The sequence below is a fragment of the Takifugu flavidus genome, chromosome 21, assembly GCF_003711565.1.
Source record: "Takifugu flavidus isolate HTHZ2018 chromosome 21, ASM371156v2, whole genome shotgun sequence".
In the NCBI taxonomy this organism is placed as follows: Eukaryota; Metazoa; Chordata; class Actinopteri; order Tetraodontiformes; family Tetraodontidae; genus Takifugu; species Takifugu flavidus.
Genome location: NC_079540.1, coordinates 5613810 through 5633248, shown reverse-complemented (window position 1 = coordinate 5633248; position 19439 = coordinate 5613810). Strand labels below are relative to the sequence as shown.

The following is a 19439-nucleotide window of genomic DNA, read 5'->3' as shown; positions in this document are numbered from 1 at the left end:
ACGTGGGTCAGAACAGTTCAACAAATAAAAGGCTAATAACTTGACTAACAAATATATCACCAAGAAACTTTTATTCAATGTCAATGCAAATTTCTTTGCAGCGCCACATCCTGGTGAACAGAAGCGGATCTTTTGTTTATTACAAAACACATTTAAACTTAGTTTTTTAAAACACCAAATTATTAATAATTGTAATAGTAATAAGAACATCTTCCATGTTGAGGAAAGCGATTGTCTTCATTAATGTTTTTCCAAAGAAACCCTGTCAATTGCATTGTATGTAAAATTTAGGATGCTGACAGGTTCAGACAATAAGAAACCAGGCTGAGAAATTAACAGAGAGAAATGTTCATTATTGTCATATGTTCTTGATATAAAGTGGTTCTCTCTAGAACTGCCAGTGTGAATTCCTCAGCATTCGATTTTCTCACATGTGACCAGGTATTCAGGAAAAGCTTGGGTGTCGTTGAAGATGACAAATATTTCCGGATTGTCGACGTTGTTGGTCACGCTGTCGTATCGGAAAGGCAAATCGCCGCTCTTCTTAAGTGGGGCCGTCTTCATCGAATGGCAGCCTCTGGTGTAATCCCCCGTTAGAACCCTTGACACGAAGATAAACTTGTGTCCGTCTGCGTTTGAGGGTGAATACCGTTCGTTGAGCGAGTACGTGGGGTTGGTGGCAAAATAGACCCCCTGTCCATACATAGAAGCTGAAAGGGGAAAGAATCAGAAATGAACACCACCAGCATAATTGTTAACAAGGCGGAAATAATTACCGTTCTTTCCACAGAAGCTCCTGTTGAACCCGTGGAGGCAGATCTCTTTCACAGAGTCCTCAGTAGTGCCGTGGTACAGAGTCCTCTCATATTCTGGATTCGAGGCACCCTGCTGGACGCTCATCCTCTTCAGCTGGTACTGATGGAACAGCAGTTGATTCAGCAGCTTGTCCACCTGAGGGCAAAATTCGTATTATTACAGACATGAGGAGTAAAAAAAACAACAGAAAAAGCCAGGTATTTTCTACTCACCTGCACGATTCGGATTTTGTCGTGGTGCATCCGCATGGCCTTAAAAAAGGCCTGAGTCACATTGCGATATTCGTCCGAGGCCTCGTCAACCTTGGTGGCATTGGGCAGGTTTGTCAACAAGGCGCATTTCTTTCCTGAAAGGATTCAGCTTCTATTAGCTGATCAGATTCTTTAGAAAAACAAGTGAAGGTATGAGCATCATCGTTCTGGTGTTGTGGGACTCCAGTTATCCGACCCAACAGGACCGTGTGTACGAAAGGTCGTGGCAACAAGTTTTTGGTAACTAGTCTGTAAAAAGATCCTCACAAGCTGTAAAAATTCTTTACCTGGTCCTTTTCTATCCACGACCTCTGAGCCGATGGTCTCCCTGGAGATGGTCTTAGACTCCCCGGAAGCTGTGTTGTATTCTTGCATGTCTCTGAAGTTAATGACGTGGCGCTGGTGGTCTAGCAGAATATCAGTATTTCCCATTTTCATCCTCCACGCGTTCTCCAGGAATACTATCACATCGGGGGAATATGGAGATGCGGTTGTAAACAGTGGGTCATGAAACATCCACTGGACATCCTTTAGGATCTCCTGGTCGGACGGTGATTGGGACATTCTGTTTACCACCAGCGTCATGTCGCACAAGGCTTGAGACACAAATTTCCTAAAGCCAGAAATGTTGATTTTTGTGCCATCAATCTGAATCGCCACAGCGTGTTTCCTCTCAATCGCCTCTAGACACTTCCTGTCATATTCTGTCATTTCCCCCGCAGCGCGGTGGTCCAGCTGCTCCACCACTTGTCCCTGGCTTACCCTCTCTTTGAAGGCTACTTCCACCTGCATTAGGTTTGAGTTGTCAGTGCCAAACACATGGAGATGTACGCTGTTGGATGCCTCCTCTAAAGAAGCTTTGATGGCCTCATTCAGCTGGTCCACTGGACTTTCACGTTGGCTCATTTCCTTAGACAGAACCAGGGCTTTTTGGAGCTGTTTCTCCTCCATCAAGGACCGCTGGCTTGAATCTATCGAGTACTGGACGGCTAAAGACAAGCCGGCCTCTTCTTCCAGGTCCTCTGAACTGTGGCCGTCATCTCCCAGACTGACTAACCTACTCCCGTAAAGCATGCCGGCTCCTGTCGCATCAGGAGATTCATCTTCATCTTCCTCTTGTGACTCTGTGTACAGGTCCAGGTGATCCAAGTTGACACGCTGATCCGCACTGGCATTGCACTCCAACAATCCATCATCAATGTTAGAGATGACCATCTTTGCATTCTCCAACAGGTCTGAGGAGACAAGACAAACAACTATAACGACTATACTGTATACGTCTCTAAAAGTCGATGAAGGCGTGAAAACAACACCTGAAACTGCACCCTGATTATTCTGCATCGCATCAGAGTTTAGAGCATCCACAGACACTTTTGGGAAGTTTTTGGTCGCCATCAGTGCCCATGCAGCTTTGAAAATATCCTGAAAAATAAAGCAAATTGATAAAAATACAAATTACTTCAAGTGAGAGAGCAACTGTGTTTACTCGTTTTCTGTGATTGCGAACAGTTTTAAGATTTCTTGTTAGTTATACACAGCAAATATGGAAATACGTCACAAAAAGCACAACTTTTACAGAAGCTGAAGCAAATATTGGACCGCCAATGCAAAAAAAATGACTTTTGGAACTTTTAATGGTGAGAAAATGTTAAATATCAACTGTTTAACTTGTTGAGAATCATAAGAGCAGTTCGCTGCTACACTTACGCGTTGTAAAACTAGTTGAAAAATGTCTATGCAGCACATATTAAACACATTATAATACCTTTTTTAAAGACGACACGTTGAGTTTTATACATCCGCCAGTCCGCAGCCATTAAAGCCTCCACTGCTTTATTGGCTTTCAGTTAATAAAGTGGCACTTTTATATTTTGGTGCAACAAAAAGTAGATGAAAATCATTAAACAAAATAGTATAACCTAAATTGTGTGGAGGGATTCCAGCAAAGATTCCAGTCAGGTTATGTTAAGACATTTCGAGAATGATCAATGTTAGAAGATTTATAGAAACAGACTTGGGAAAACAACCAGAAAGGCAAAGTGTTTATTATGCTGAAAAATGCAGATGGGTTTAATAAGACTATGCTTTTTATGACAACGCAGTCTGCATCAGATATAATCCTGCCTGAAATCCACAAACTGGGTTCTCTCTGATCTTTGTGACATTTGTAAATGGAGACGTTTGTTGAGACGGGAGGAGTACAGAATGGAAAAGCAACCAGCATGAAGAGAAGACAGCAGAAGAAAGTGAAAACATCCAAGCAGGCAAGACCGCACAGTAAACGTCAATGTTTCACTTCTGGCTCGTGCGTATGCGGGTAAACTGAGCCCGAGGCCGTCCTGTAATCTCTGCAGACGGCTCATCGGGCTGAATGGCAGCTGATGTGAAAGCGTGGAGGGAAGAAATAAAAACGCAGGATCGTGGAAAAGTACTGCTTTGGTTTTTGTGGCGCTACCTGTTCTGCCAGGGGCTTCCAGGGCTGCTGCTTTATGGGCATGCAGACCTGGAACTCTTCCTCCATGTCACTCAAGAACATTTTGCATTCTTCTTCAAACAGGTATCGGGTGATGCCCGGGGCGCTCACGGTGATGGTTCTGGTGCAGACAGATGAGACGATGCCCTCTAACATCTCCTGTGCTGCGTTGCAGGCAACAGCGTGGCCGTAGATCTGCAGGCACAGATTTAAAACTGAAACGCTTCGGATCATTTTAGAACCTCTAAAGGATCCCCACCCACCTTCAACCCCCAAACGTCGACCAATTCCAGCGGAACCACGGACACTTGGTCCATGTAGACCAGCAGGTCGTGGCAGTGAGTCTGGATGTACTTCAGCACGCCGGGCTCCATGCAGACCATGGCCTCCGTTTCTATCTGTGAGTTGAGGAACTCCTGAACGAGCGTATGCATCTCGCTCTCCATCCCCTTCAGGGTCAAAATATCGATGCTCTCCGCGGACACCTTGACCGAGCAGAGAGACAGCTCCTGCAGGAACTTGGACCATTCGCTGCTGAAGAAGATGCATTTGTACTGCGAGTCCATCATTATGCTGACGTGAGCGAGCTGGGATTTCAGAAAGCTAGAGGCCCGATGTGCTGAAGTGCGGGAGAGGGCGGTTACCACAACGTTATTGTCTAACACCAAGTATGTGGCGGGTGTCTGGCTGATGTTCCGCTGCAGTCGCTCCTTCACCTCTTTTCTTTCGAGGAACTCGGCCTCTTCTGGCTCCAGGGTGAAGTGAGTCTCCGCCATGGAGCAAAAATATTCCAGGAGGCAGTTTTTAACTTGCTCAAACGTTGGCCGGTCAGCAGCTTCCATGAGCACGCCGTTGCCTCTGACCTGCATCATGACATCTGGATGGGTGTTTTTCATGTCCCGTTGAAAGGTTCCGAGTTGAAAAAGTTCAAGTTTTACTGGGTCACTAATAGAAATTAAATCCATCAATGAGGCTTTCTCTTCGGTTTGATCCTCTTCTGCCTCGGGAACCATTTCAACAAGGATCTCCGGGGCCATCTGAGAGGGCTGACTGTCGTCCTCCTCTATGGTCTGAGCACCAGCCTGCGTGTCGCTCAGTTGTGGCGGCTGAAGAAAGTCAAAAAACGGCCTGACCTCAAGCTCGGCACCTTTCAGCTTGTGCGGCTGAGCCAGGACATGGTCCACAGCTGTTGAAGGAACCATGCAAGTCAGCCAGTCCTCTACTAATTCAGAATATTACAGGATTTTGTAGCGCCGTGATGACACCAGCGCAAACTAATGAACATGCTTCAGCTAAATCCTGTGACCAGACAAATCAAACACTGCAAAAATAATACAAACAACACAAAACTTACAGTCGTAGTCAACAAAGGACACCTTGGCTGTGCCCTCTGAAAGCATCGTCACACCCACCACCATGTGGTTTCCACCTCGGCTCTCAAAGTACAAGGAGAGCATGTCTGGGCTGGTTCCGGGGTGCAGGTTCCCAACCAGTACTGAGTCCGTTTGGTGTATCTCCTCCAGAGTCATCAAAGCTTCATCGAGTGAGTGCTTTGAGATTTTAGCACTGAGGGTTTGGAAATCTAAAAGGACAACCAGAGCCATTAATGAAATAACAATCTGGATACATTTGGGGGGGTATTTTCAGAAAAAAGGAATCACCTTCTGATAAGGGCTGGCTGAGCTGGATGATGACAGCATCCCTGGCTGGTGTGAAATGCAGCTGATAATCCTCCAGGTTCAGGCCCAGTATGTTCTCCACGTACATTTCTATACAATCCAGACTGGTGCTGGGACCCAACCCCCGCAGCAGCAGCCGGCGCCGGTCCTTCCGGGCCGGCTTTCTCACTCTCAGCTCCGTGTTCTGCAGAGTGTGGCTCTCCTTGGAGAGAACTCGGTCCGCATCTGTCAAAAGGATCCGAGTTGAAAACAAGAGTTCTCATCCACATCAAAAAAAAATCTATTACCTATGAGATTATGAGGATTATATGCCCTCCCCATCAAGATGCTGCCAAAAGGTTTTATTATGTTCCAACAAAGATCCACACCCCTTCACGCGTTGCGAACGCTGATATCTAATCGCTGCATCAGGCATAATAAACGAGCCTGCTTTCCTCCTTTGTCAGGTATGACGTCTGCCGTCAGCTAACGAGCCACTAACAGATGTGTGATTTACTGCGCCGCTCGCCTACGTTTACGAGACACTCAGTCAGCGAACTGACGTCCCCGCGGGCGCATCAGCCCCTCGCAGTGACATCCCTGACGGGGATTCATCAGGCTGCGTTTTCACTTCCCCCATCATCGCATCATCCCAGACGTCAACGTTACACCTTTTGAGGGGAAGTAATTCTTATTTGTGGGGGTTTGCAACAGGAAGCAGTTCGTCTCATAGGTCCAAAGGAATTTTGTTTCTTTTTTTGATATTCTTCTAGCTGTCATAACGTACTGCTGCAACTCACCTTCTGTCACTTCAAACACCACAACTGCTCTGTCACCCATCTTCTCCACTGAGACCAGGGGTCCTCCACCAGAGCGCCGCTTATTCGCAAAGTAGAGAGCGAGCAGTTCTTGGTCGACTTCTGGGGGCAGGTTCACCACCTCCAGCGTCCTCTCCTTGTTTTCATCAGGCATCCTGGAGCAGACAGTTTTATCGGTTCAAGTACAAGAAGAAACAGCTGCTGTGCTCAGAGGATGCTAAACCAATTATTATAAATCGGCAGATCATGACTCCACATTAGTGCCTACTCGGCTGGGGGTTCCAAGCGTGCCGAGTAGGCACTGTTATGTTACTATCTCTTAATGTTTTCATTGGCCAGGGGACTGACGTGTAAGTAAGTAAGTATGTGAGTAACAAAACTGATAGTGTAGGTATCCGAGAGTGCAACTCGAAGGATTGCTGGATGAGACAGCAGATTCTGGTCAGAGAATGAAGGGCGCTTCTGAAGGAAGGTGCGGATGGATCTGGCTGGGTTATACATTTTATTCTGAGTTGAGATCAAGGAGGAATCTTTAGGTAACAGAGATGGTTAACCTATAGATGCCAAGGTTGCTTACATACTAATGTATACATGAGCCAGCCATGGCACTGCTGATTCTAAAGGAAGAGGCCTGGCTTTGATTCCGTGAGGATCAAGCGACGTGGTCGTGCGGTCGTGCGTCTTTGATATCACTGGGCTTCAGCCGGTGGGGCTTCTGAGCAGTAGGATCGATCTGTTGAAGATCAAGGGTAAAACCCCTACAAGATCCTCTGATCATCTGGTCATTTGATCCCATTTCTGTGCGAGGACATCTGTATCCCAATTTGTTCCGGTGTTCTGTCAATTTCTGCTCCCTATCGAAAAATGCTACTCTAGTTTAATAACTTTAAGTAATAATAACTAAATACCCAGAATCATTGTCTCAGCAATCCTTTCACGGAGGTTCACAATCACAAACAAGACAAGCAATGTATGGTGGCAGACAAACTCCAAGTAATTCCAAGGCATTCCAAGTAATTTGATATGTTGGGAAATTACCTGCTCGGGTTGGGGTTTAGAGGGTTAGCGGTCGAATACGTCTGTATATGTGTCTCCATAATGATTCCGTACATTACCTCAATTAATGCAAGCATGCTTTTTTTTTTGGGGGGGGGGGGTAATTTGAAGGGGTTGGACTATCAAGAAATATTGATTAAAAATATAGATTTAACAACTTAATGTAACAAACGATATATGGTTAAAGGAGTAAACGCAGCCGTTTATAGTTACTCGAAATCGAAAGTGAAAGTAGCTTCTCTTTCGCACGAAATGAACGAAATGAACTTTCCTTCACGTAAGACGGAAAACGAGACAAAGCAACAGCGACGGCGACAGTAAAAACGACTTTTTAAAGTGTGAGCACACTTTCTGGAGGGTTACTTACGCGACTGACGGGTCAAACCAAGAGATTGATCGTTGCTCCTGCCTGCTTCTCTCACTTCCGCCTGGAGCCGCGAGACAAACAACGTGTGACGCTCGCTGTTACGATCACGTGATCTTTGCTACTCTTGAATCCGGTCGATTAAAAATGGGGTTTAATCAAAGATTCACTTTTAATCAGGTGCGAATGAAGTTGGGATACATCCATCCATCCAGATCGAATATTATTTATGAAAACAATGTGGTAAAGGTTATGTACTAGTTAGCAAATGATCATTTCTTGTGGATAATTTCTTAATGATCATCTGTTCTTCCTTGACTTGATGGTATAGCCTACATATACACCACTCTAAACCCTCTGAAATGGAGCTGATGTGCATTTAATTCCCCACATGATTGTGAAATGTGAAAAATGCGGTGCTCCAACATTGTGCCAAATTTAAAGCAGAATGCTTTTAGGCTCTTTGGCACCCGGATTAGTTTCATCATCAGCATCATCATCATGAGCAGCTGCATTATATTTTAAATTACACACTCCTTACTGCATACATTAAATTATATGAAGGCAGTTATACTGGGCTTTAGTCTGATTAGTCTGACATGGTATCATGTTGCTTGTCAATATATAACGCTCGGCTTGTTTATGAGCTCGATCAAGTTTTCACACCAGACGCCATCTTTAATAAGCTTGAGGTGCATAAATAACGAGCATCTGCTGAGCGTGAAAACGACTGCAATATGTTGACTGGAGTAACAAAGTCGGTAGATTCACTTTGCTCCGAGCAAGTGAAATGGTTTCTGATGGGGCCCCAGTGTTCCCAGTGACTGACTGATTAAACACAAAGATCAAGAAATGCATCGACCAATGTGGACGATTGTTAATGTCAGAGATAGGATGTGCAAATGCTTGGTGAGATTAGTAAACGTGCACTCAGATTTGCAAGCTGCCATGAGAGCACATTTGCATCACAGCACAGCTGCTGCTAAGATGATGGTTCCTGGGACAGTCCACAAGAACCCCAACCTGCTCGGTAAGGCGTTTAGTAACAATACAGTTAATCTCTATTGTTATTGTGAAACAATTGTATGTATTTAAATACTATTTTTGTCCCATCTCAGCAAGAAAACAAATACAGGACACAAATAAATAAAAGATGATCAAATATAACCATTAATCCCCTGAAACTGTGTGAATGGGCCATCTGGTCACTCATGTGGAATATGTGTGTGAAGTGTGTTTCTCAGCATCTTTCACCCTGCTGAGGCACAGGGGTGGTGGGGGTGCAGTCACCCTCCCACTGGTAGATCCCCTACCCCCGCAAACACCACTGTCAGGCTGGATTCATCCATCATACACACCCCCTAGATGATTTGACCATTTTAACACACCGGCTCTGCGGAACTAGCTGAAATCAGCACTGACGGCAGCAGCAAAAGTCACTTTTTAAATCTCTTTTGAGGCTCAGTTTATCAATCCAGTGCTGTTTCATTCCAAGATTGGTGAATATTGGTCCTCAGCATTGCAGCGAAACCTCCACTAAGCAGGTGGGACGACCCACAAGGACCCAAATCTGCTCGGTGGTGCGTTCCGGTACACAACACAGCTCTTAAAAAAGGTTTTTAAGGTAATCATCAGCCAGTAGGATGGAAAGATAGTAATAAACTTTGGGACAATGAAGAATTAATGAAGAGGAGAGAAAATCACATACAAGCTAGTTTGTAGATCAGGGCTGAGTTTAAAAGGATCCTCTGACCTTGCAAGGTTTGTGCCCTCAGGCAAGTGGTTCGGGAGGGATCTTGGAACGAATGAGGAAAATCTCAGAATGAAAGAATTCAGAATCCTCCATCTGGTTTAAATAAGTTAAATACTGAATTTGAAGCCTATAATATTTGAGTAAACAAGGAGCAAAAATGCAAGATAATGTCAGTTTATCAGATCGGATCAGTGTCAGGACGTGACCTCACAGCTGAAAACAACATCTTTTGTGATTAAAAGAGAATTAATGATGGCCTCGGGAGGCCCCAGCCACATCTTAGAAGCCTCTGTTCCATTCTAAAATGAAATGAAATGATGCACTTCTATTATTTTCTGCGTTGTCCCCTTTTAATTATTAACTGCACCTCGACAGGCTGGAGCTGGCGTCTTCTCAGCTCTGCACCTTCTGAAAGAACCTATTTATAAATGTCATTTCCAAGTGTGAGATTTATAACTGCAGAATGCAAATGAATAAAGCAAGACTTCATTATTCAGCTCATCCACTAACATGTTAATGGAATAGAGAGCTCCACCAAAAAACAGGCAACATGCAGACTTTTTATTCTTTATTCACATAAGCGCTTTAAACAGAGGATCCAACCTATAATGAACATCAGAAATGTCCTCGGTCATAAGCAATGGATGCCTGACGTTGTCCACTAGGTGACAGTACCCCCTGCACAACAAAAACAAAGGAGCCGTGATGAAGACTACGACCAGGAGCAGGAGCCAGGAGCTCGTTTCCTGTGTTTACTATAATTACTGATATAATCTACATGGCAGCTCAGCCCCTCTCATTTAACATCTATTCACAACATTTGGTTCTGTGGGATGAAAATAAAATAAAATTCTGGGGCATAAGTGACAATAATTGCAGGGTGGTGCAAACTGATGTGAAATAGTCTTTCAAATCCCTCATTAAAGGCACTTAATGTCAACTGCTGTCATGTGTCACCAGGTAAATGCGGGGAACATCGTTGATTGTAGTCATAAGGCACCCTGGGCGATCACAACCATCCCAACATGTTTGTGTCTCCTGTGCACTTTAAGGCCGACTTATTCTCACCCAAAGCTCATTAAATGTTTCACTCTGCAGCCTTCGCTCAGAGAAATTACATCTTATATGAAACTAATTTGCAGCAGGAAGCATGTCCAGAACAGAAGCTGACCAATTACATTTTCTATTAAGATAATAAGGAAGTGGAAATTAGCACACGCGGTCGGTCACAAAGGGCTTATGATGAGCACAAAATGCATTGATGATGTTGTTTACTGAATAAACAGAGTTCTTTTTGGACTGGAGGCTGGAGTCCAGACAAACCTCGAGACTGGACACTGAACTTATTAATTTACTAATTTACTCAGTTAAATATTAGCTCCCAGGCTGCCATTGTGTGTCTGTGGAACTGGTTAAGTGCATTTAATCCTGACTGGTCTGTGCTGGGCATCCAGACCAGTGTTCCGTACTTTGAAGTACCCACTTTCCTACATCGCAGCTGTTGCTGGCAGATGTGAAATGCATTGTGGGATACCTAGCTGTCCCAAGTCAAAACATCTGATGCACACTTGATAAAATGGGCGAAGCAAACACACACACACCACATTTCAGAAGTATGCAATAGCGCGTCATCGCAATAGCGCGTCATCTGATTCCAGATTAAATCTGATGTCAACCTTGGACACCGGACTGGATTGTAAGGTTGTTGCCTGTCCCAGAACCTGACATGACAGGTGAGGTCAAAGGAGATGCAAATACACACGCTGCCCCCACTCGTGGTCCTGCGGGGTTTTAACACATCAGCCCGCTTTAAGGTGGCAGAAGGCCACAAGAGCTGTCAAAACGTTGGATAAGCGCAGATATTAAAGGTCACAGCACCAGGGGACGGGCAGAGCGTGTGTTGTTATGCAATTTCTACCACCTTTGTTTGAAATCAGGAGGCTTTTTCTCTTTTTAAAGCACTTTTAAAATGTGGATTCATCCAGAAGCAGTTGAAGATGCTGACCGCGCTAATTAACGTCGCACCTGTGTGAGTCACGCTGTCGCACCAAAGCTGTGCCAGATCAATCCTCTGCCAAAGACGGGGCTCAAACTCGCATCCTCGAGCAGAAAGCGCGCTTCCACGGCAGGTGTTTTACCCACTGAGATGTTCACAGGAACAATGTGTCGCTGGAAGGATGTGCCAAACCTAAGAAAGGTCACACTGGGGAGCTTCAGGGTTCCACCAATCAGAGCAGAGAACAAAGCCAGGCGTCACGTCATACAGAGCATCCGCATTACCTGCATCCACAGCCAGTAACTTTCTAGGAAATTAGTACAGTGAGTGTGAATCCCATGTTTTCAGCTGCATGCTGCATATTAGCCATCGGTGGGTTTTCCATCCCAGCGTCTCCATGATTTTGCTGATGTGGCACTTCTGCATCTAAGAAAACAACACAACCCTGCGGCACCTCTGCACCCATTACTTTGTTTTAAATGACTACGACAGCAGGCAGAGACGCCCGGTGTCAAGGCTAGCCTGCTAATGCAGCATTTTACGTTACGTCCAGAAAAATGTTGATTTAAGACTTCTAACCAGAGACTAAATATTAACACCTTAATTAATTTGGTGTCATATAAGGCCCGAGATACACGATATAGCATTCAGGAAGTAGAATCTAATCCAATCCAAATAACCATTTAAAATGATATTGATAGAACACAAAATCTGCCCACACAAGCTAAAGACAATGCAGGAGGTGGGGCTTTTATCTAAAATTGTAATCCACCAGCAGAGGGCGTTTAAGATGCTTCATTTCAGAATAAAAGTTAGTGAATGATTTTTGTCTGTAGCATTGGCACTTCTAAGACCCTGACATCCCCTGGTAGAAAAAGGTCCAATTTTAGTAAAGCATGCTCTTATTTTGAAATTTCAAACCAACGCTCTGTGGAGAACATTGCCATGTCTTTGTACGGTAAATCCAGGATATTTACTGTAATGTCCTTAGCTGCTGTTAAAATGCTTTTAAGTGTACAGCACCGCGGCGAACCTCAGAGGTAAATTTATTTTATGACTCTTCAACTCTGATGACAATGAGCTGTACATTAAATCCACGCTGCTTTGTCTGGAAATAAACGCAGTAATATGGCACTTAGGCTGAATGCCTGGGAAGAGGACACAAGATGTGCACCTCCCGTGCAAAGTAATAGCTTTAATGGATAGCACGCCAGTTGGTGCGGTGTGTTTTTGTCGAGAGGAAATAGTCAGACTGACTGTAGAAGTTCAACGTTCTCCCACACCTTCATCATCTGCCTTTAAACATTTGAATTTTGTGCTTGTCTGCCAGCAGCAGAGTCACATTATATTCGTAGTCTCCGTCGTGGACCCCAGTGTGCCGGAAAGCTCCAGCTAAACTGTTTTCCTCCCAGTAGTGGTGCCAGTTCCCATAATGGTCCGCACCGAATCCAAACACGCTGACCTGAGACGGAAAAGATCAGCAAAGGATCATTTAAGATGCTCATTAGCTCAGTTGCTTAATCTGAAGGAAATCTTCTGAAACTTTGCTAAGAGCATTAGCAATAAATGAACGGAGCAGTAAACAAAACAAGAGAGGAAAACACAACCATCTAACTGAATTAACAGCAAAAAATGGAAGATTTCCAGTTAAGAAGGTAGTGTTTGTCCTCCCCGTTAGCACTGGTCATGCACGCCGCTATCAGGAGCTAAAGATGAAAAACAAGCTAAGGACATAAACCCACAGGTGTGTTACAATAGCAGAACAACTTTGCTGTTACCTTGTCACAAATGTGGATAGCTAACAGTAGGCTGAGGAAGCCGGTGGAGGGATACCGGCCGTGACCGTCCAGCCAAGACTCGTAGACATACTTGAAAAACGTGGGGCTGTAAATCACCACCTGAGAGGAGATGAAACGTAATCGTATCTCAGTAAACAAACTGAAAGATGCAGTTAAGAGATTCCATAATGTCCGATTTTTAGCACTCACCTTGTCCTTGTTAGCCTTTATCCGGGACATAACTGGCACGTACGTACTGGGAAACAGGAGGATAAGGTTTTAAAATGAAATCGCTGCATATATCTCGCAAATTGTCCACAAACAACGTGTTTGTGGACAGTTTACAGCGTCCAGGATCATATTTTTGATCAGAGAGAGATTCGTGAGGCCGTAATAGACAAGAGCAGCACGGAGAATAAGGAAAGCGTTGCTATGGATTGTATCACATAAACATAAAACTGTCTCAAATGACTTATATTATAAGCTGTGTTATGCACACTACAGGCTCGTTAGAGGCTCAGAACTGGTGCGTTTTGAGAGGAAACTTGCTATATTGATATACATCTGGTTTTAATTACAAGTAACTTTCCTGGCAACAGAAATGATTTTGCACTGCCAATTAGCGCATAAAGGTGGAGAGACGATTCCGTCGCAACGGGCAGGGTAATTACAGCGTAATTACAGCATAATTACAGCGCACTTACTGTTTAATTGCACCCGTCGTCAGAGCGCTGATTATCCACTGCAGGTCCAGAGTCTTGAAAGGGATCAGCACCAGACTGGTGCCATTGTCCAGGTCTTTGGCGCTCTCTGGGTACATGATGTGATGAGTGGTTCTGGTGCCCACGTCGTCCTCGAACCCCGAGGTGGGAGCCTGGTTCATCCTGCACAGACATGAAAGGTGGAAGGTTCTATTTCACATCATCACCTCTTGTTGCTGGTTGCTTAGCGATCTGCTCCTCCCACCCAATAACACTCGCTGAAGCCGGTAATTGGCAGGTAGCTAGTGAGGTGGTTCCAGTTGGTTTGGGTGGGAGAGAAGAGTCATGAAGCTGCCCTGCTGTGTGACTGGCATCACCTGCTCAGGAGCAGGTCTGAGCTGCAGCATCCTCCTCATTAGAGACTCAGAACAGAACAGCATCGTTAGAACTTGACATTTTCAGCCCGAACCTGTCAGGACTCAAAAAGACGTTTGCAGACCTTCTGCGTGTAGGCTGTCGTGTTGATGACAGGGACTTTGGGCTTTTTTCCCAGGCTGTATAAACAGCAGTTGCACACTTTTGGAATTAAACAAACCCTTGATGCCTCTAAAAAAAGGCTGAGAAAATATTTGTTATACTTAAAAAAGAAAGGAAACTAAATCCAGACACACTGTAAAGAACTGAGCAGATGAAGGGGAAATGTGAAGGCGGTCTTTCAATGCGCAGAAAGTGTTTCAGAACTGGGAAAATAAGGCTGATCTGCTGACTTCAATAGCCCAGTGTGCGATTTGGCGGCACCTAGAGGCGAGATTAGCATGCTGCTAACGTTGTATTTGTTAATACAACTCGCAACAGTGTGGCAGCCACGGAGGAAAAAAGAAAACATCCGCAATGTGTTAAAGATCTAACCCGCTGCAGAGCCCACATTTACAAACAGCACTCATATTTAAATGATTGTCCTAAATGTGCCGGCATTTGGCCCATGAGAGGAGACCTGCAGAGAACCCACACAGGCTGAGGAGAACCCACAAGCTCCAAACAGAGAGTCAGATCAGGAAGGTTGGGAGGAGAGGGCGCCGCTCGCTCCGAGGATGGTCCCATTAGTGACTGCAGGGGTGATCTGTGAGGGCGCTCAACAAAAGTTAAGCAAACTTGTTAAATGGATCCAGCCAGATGCTCCTCCACTTAATCCTGTGGGCCGTGCGCTGTCGAGCACTCAAGGAGGCAAATATTTTCGACTGGACTAATCAATATTCAGCTTCTGCTCCAGCTCCCCTCTGGTGCTGCAAATGTTCTACCAGATGGGCTTACAGCAAAGTGGCGCCGTTGCATCGGGGGCGTGAAAGTCGACGGTTTGAAACAGGAGAGCTAACTGCCTTTTTTTGGATTCCGGGATGTGTGGGGAAGAGCGCTTTCAGGATCGTGAACTCAAACCGGGTTTAAGTTTGCGCATTTCAAGTGAGAGAATTGGAATCGAGTGATGAGACATTTGGAGAATCACACAGCGTTAAAGTCACGTTGCTGGAACTGCAAAAGCCGTCTCGATGCTGCTGAAAACGTTACTGAGGGCATGAAAAGTTGTTTGCTGCTTATTTGTCAGTCGAAATTGACCCGTTCTGCCTCTGAATGAAGCCAGATCTAGTTTTCTTGTTCCATGTGGCCTTGATGCTCTATGAGGAGCGCCTCTGTCTTCAGACACACTTTCTTTGATTTTGCTCGTTATTGCTTTGATTGAAAACTTTGGTGAATAAAGACTTCTTCCTCACTTCCTCCAGCAGAACACCGGAGGTCGAATCCTTCCATGTGTCCTTCTTTATGTGCGGCTCAACTCCTACACTTCCGATGACATGCTGGATGGATCATATGGATCTTATGGGGGGGGCCTAGACGTTATACGTGGGCTCAAGCTTCACTAAAGAGACGGAGATCGTGTTGCTGCGAAAAACTAACCGCCAGACACGAAACGTGCTGATACGGAAATGTCAAGGAGAACAATTAAAGAACAAAATGGCAACGTGGAACGATGTGATCGATGTCTCGGTAGCTAATTAGCGCTTAGCTCTGCTGCTATTGTTTTCATATCTGCGTTCATGCCGATCGTTTGCGGTTGACATTAAAACGTTTGAGCGCCGGGCAGCGCGTTTGAACGCATCGGCCCCCGGCGCAGACGGCCGACACGTGAAAGGTCAGTGGCGTTGGGCCCCGTCTCGCTCCCCTCGGTCGTGCGTAAACTTTAAAAACGCAACACTTTCAGGCGACCACCAGTCCCACGTTTTCAGCTCGCTCCTCTGCACCTTAGCCGAGCGCGGCATCACATCCCACTCGTTCTTTTCTGTGCAGTCAAAGGGGTCAGGGATCGTATATTGTCAGGCCGTTGTCATGGCTACACAAACTTGGAACCTCCAGGTTGGTGGAGTGCATCAGAGGTTTTCTACTGAAGTGAATTAGTGAATGATGATGATGATGATGATGATGATGATGATGATGATGATGATGATGATATTCTTCACTGACTGGCTGATTCCCTCCTGATTAAACATCTTGTCCTCATCACCTCACAGCAGGAAGACATAGTAAGAGTTTACGCACTCTGTGTGGCCGCTCCGCAATATGCTGAGAGAGTAAATTCGCCGGGATATTCGCTGATGTTTTTGTGCTCTCAAAATTCAGTTTCAACTCCAAGAAAGTGATTTAGTGGCCCGTCTGGACCTGGAGCTGCAGCAAAGGAGGGAATTATGCTTCAATAAATCGTTAATTTTTGAGAGTAGTCCAAGAGGCGGACGGAGCGAAAGCAGCTGGAGTTGGTAATTCCAGACTCTAAGGCTGCCGTTCCTGTTTTCTGATTTCTCTTTCGGTCCTGATTTGCTGCGCGGAGAAAGTGAGGAGAATTTAAATGAATGCACGTTTTACTCCTGTTCCTCCATCCATCCTCAGGAAAAACACATAAAAACACTCAGTGTTTATGAGCCCCGGTGACGTTGTACAACAACAAATAAAGAAAGGTGCGATAATAACAACAGTCCGGCGCCATTTGGATCCTTCCCAGAGTTTTATTGATGATCTTTAGCCAGACAATCAGTTATTGAGCCACAATCAGCATTAAGGCACAAAATACCCCATTTAGGTGTGTATTAGTGTCTCCAGGCCTGAGTGATAAATGTCAGCACATATGTGCTCGTGTTTAGCTCCCATCCCTCGTGGAGGCAATAATAAGGTAACGGGAGGGCACACTGAATGCAGACTGGCTCATATTTGTGTTGAAATGAGCAGTTTTCATGATGGGATGTGCCATTTGTGGAGCTTCCCGACTCTGATTACGCTCTCCTCTGACAGGGGTCGTTGACGTTGATGAGAAGCACTTGTCCAGAACATTCTGATTACCCTCCCGGCTCCACTCCATCCTCTCATTCTCCTGCGTGGGTTTTAGAAAACATCACTGGAAGTCGCCGGGCCAAATCCCAAGATCGAAAGCCGGCGCGTTTAGCTTTGCGAAAATCTCAGGTTTTCCAGGCCAATTTCGAGGATTTGGAGCCACCTATTACACGTGTGAGCCCCGAGCTCCATCTTAATGAAGTTATTTGCAAGGGTTTTACATCACGGTGTAGAATGTAAGCTTGACTGATCCCCCAATTCAGGAGAGTAAATATGAGCGATGAGACAATCTCACATCTCTGGAGCGCAGAGCATACAGATGTGCTGCCGGCGAGGTGACTGCGTACAGTCATCAGCATTCCAAAGCAATGGCAGAGATAATGGGGGCTTTAAGGTGAGTTATTATTTGTCTGGATTTGGGGAGTTCAGCATGGCGATGCTTGGCATGTGCGGCGGCTTTGCAGAATGAGCCCAGGTGAGCTGGAATAAAAATAAGACTTCAGCAACTCTCGCCTCTATTGTTCCCACTACGCCATAATTAAATCTGTCGACGCCGCCGCCACAGCGGGGGACCAAGGCCTTTTACAGATTTAACGCGTCACAGCGAGTTGACAGAGTCACGCTGTGACGAATGAGGAGCTGTGCAAAAATAACGCGTGAAATTCCACTTCTGGATTTTTTTGGGTGCAACTCTTCTGTCTGGATTTGTCTGTCATCGCTTCAGTGGCGTTACGAGTCTCTTTTGGTGACGCAAGAGGCTACGGCGGCCGTGCAACAGATGGGAACTGTACCAGTCCATACTGGCTTTGACAAATGAACGCAAATTTTGCGTTGTGATCAATAATAACTTCGATAAAATGCAACATGCTCGTGCACGTTTCTGGATTATGGCTGCACGGGGGCTTTATTCTTGTTTACCACTTGACCGAATCCCTTTGATGTCTTTGATGGTGGTCGTTATTGCTGCCATGAACTGCAACTGCAACTTATTCTTTATTGACCTGTTTTGGGCTCAAGGGGAGGTTTCTGCACCCCTAAGGTTGCCGAGAACCATCCCCTTCTCAGCCAGGTCCCGACAGGCTGAGTTACCAGGTGATTTCGGGTACAGCTAGGGGTTCACTGAGGCTCCGCCTCCTAGACACTGGCGCCGCCGCTGACTCCAGAGCATCAGAACAAATTGTGAAAATCATTTTCCAGCTCTCAAGCCTTGAATGAGCCACAAGGTCCAAAAGAAGCCGCTCTAGTCCACCTTGTTTGCTCAGATACCAGCAGACATTCACACTCTCACACAGAAAGAGCCACAAGCTCCCTGCACGTTGCGCAACCGTGCACGTACGCCGTCTGAGTTTCTCTCACTCATGCAGGTGTGGAGGACGACAAACTGAACGGGCCCATTTTTTATTGATCGTTTTGTAGCCTTTCATCTCTGCGTCATTATTCAGGCGTTCAAGGTTCACCTTTCATTACGCTCGACGGTGCCTGGCGCGCACAAGGACCTTCCAAAACTGGGTTTTCCCTCTTCTGCCTTTAACCAATTTATTGCTTTTCATCTTTTCACGCTCGGCACCTTTTACAAAATCTGTCATCAAATGTCGGCCAATGGCGCTGACAGCCTGACATGTTAAAATAATAAAGCAATTATTAAAAGGCACAAAAACGGACCTTGAGGCACAATATTATCTGTCAACCCGGACGCAAAAGCTCTTTTCCCCTCCACTCAATTCTCTCTTTGCTGAGTAAACAAGAGGTTTGATCCGAAGGGTAAATTCCACTCAGTATTCATAACGGTCTATAAAGGAAGCTTCAGAGGTTGGGGTGAACACATGGGAGATGTGAAATGTGTTTTTCCCTGTTTGATTATCAGATAGACTTTTCCTTCTTTTTGGTGCTTCTGTCTGAATTTGAAAGGTTCGAGGCGCTACAGTTCCTGCTGGCGTCGGGCGCCTAATGGCCGCTCTAATGGCCATCTCGCCACTGGTGCTACATTACATTTATGTGCATTCATCAGCAGAACGGTTCTGCTGCTGTATTCAAGCATGAAACTCTCCCGGATGTGCCTGAAACAGGCTTTGTTCCTCCATCGCTCCTCAAACCGCTGAAAACTTGAGCTCCGTTGATTTCATCGAGCTCGCATAATCTTTTCAAACAGCGCTGGCGTAAAACATAAAACTCTCCAGCCGTCATTGTGCTGAACACAGACGAGAACTCAACAAAGACGCAAGGACGCTTTCTGCGGCGTTCCTAGGCTCTAAAAGGGAACGGAACTCATCCAGCTACTTCCTGCCGTCACCCAGAACATCTTATTAAAGGTGAGGGTCGGACTCCAGCGCTGAGGATAAATGAAAGGATCAAAAATTCCTTTTTTTCCCTCCATTTTACGGTTTGATTCTCTTCCGGAAGCTC

The 19439-nt window shown here is 45.5% G+C and overlaps 2 protein-coding genes across 5 annotated transcripts in view; both read right to left on the bottom strand.

The window, feature by feature from the left end:
* Positions 1-52: 52 nt before the first annotated feature.
* On the bottom strand, positions 53-7584 carry parp10 (poly(ADP-ribose) polymerase family member 10). Of its 3 annotated transcripts, none has more exons than XM_057020368.1 (11): positions 7440-7584; positions 5999-6171; positions 5202-5444; positions 4895-5122; positions 3804-4726; positions 3523-3735; positions 2381-2489; positions 1355-2302; positions 1029-1162; positions 777-951; positions 53-710 (listed from the first exon to the last, which is right to left on the bottom strand). In XM_057020368.1, exons 2-11 carry the CDS (start codon positions 6168-6170, stop codon positions 412-414), a joined length of 3444 nt encoding a protein of 1147 aa, XP_056876348.1. In that variant the 5' UTR covers position 6171; positions 7440-7584; the 3' UTR covers positions 53-411. The 3 variants fall into 3 exon arrangements, 2 of the variants coding, with proteins under 2 accessions (XP_056876348.1, XP_056876349.1); XM_057020369.1 differs by having other exon boundaries at positions 2393-2489; XR_008947909.1 differs by lacking the exon at positions 53-710 and having other exon boundaries at positions 780-951; positions 1029-1197.
* A 2160-nt stretch (positions 7585-9744) lies between these two features.
* Positions 9745-19439, bottom strand: part of LOC130518051 (CMP-N-acetylneuraminate-beta-galactosamide-alpha-2,3-sialyltransferase 1-like) — a 33027-nt gene continuing 23332 nt past the window's right edge. For both annotated transcript variants that reach the window (XM_057020370.1, XM_057020371.1), the window contains exons 4-7: positions 13668-13847; positions 13174-13219; positions 12964-13083; positions 9745-12647 (exon numbers count right to left, since the gene is read on the bottom strand). In XM_057020370.1, the coding sequence (XP_056876350.1) occupies positions 12474-12647; positions 12964-13083; positions 13174-13219; positions 13668-13847 (520 nt within the window). In that variant the 3' untranslated portion in view covers positions 9745-12473. The remainder of the gene's footprint in view (positions 12648-12963; positions 13084-13173; positions 13220-13667; positions 13848-19439) is intronic.

Bases quoted from the DNA above. Each gene is read 5' to 3' on its own strand.
- parp10 (XM_057020368.1), bottom strand. From the start codon at position 6,170: ATGCCTGATGAAAACAAGGAGAGGACGCTGGAGGTGGTGAACCTGCCC. The intron at 5,123-5,201 runs GTGATTCCTTTT...TTGTCCTTTTAG, and splicing joins CAGCCAGCCCTTATCAGAAG to ATTTCCAAACCCTCAGTGCT. The intron at 2,303-2,380 runs GTGTTGTTTTCA...TTGTCTCCTCAG, and splicing joins TAATCAGGGTGCAGTTTCAG to ACCTGTTGGAGAATGCAAAG.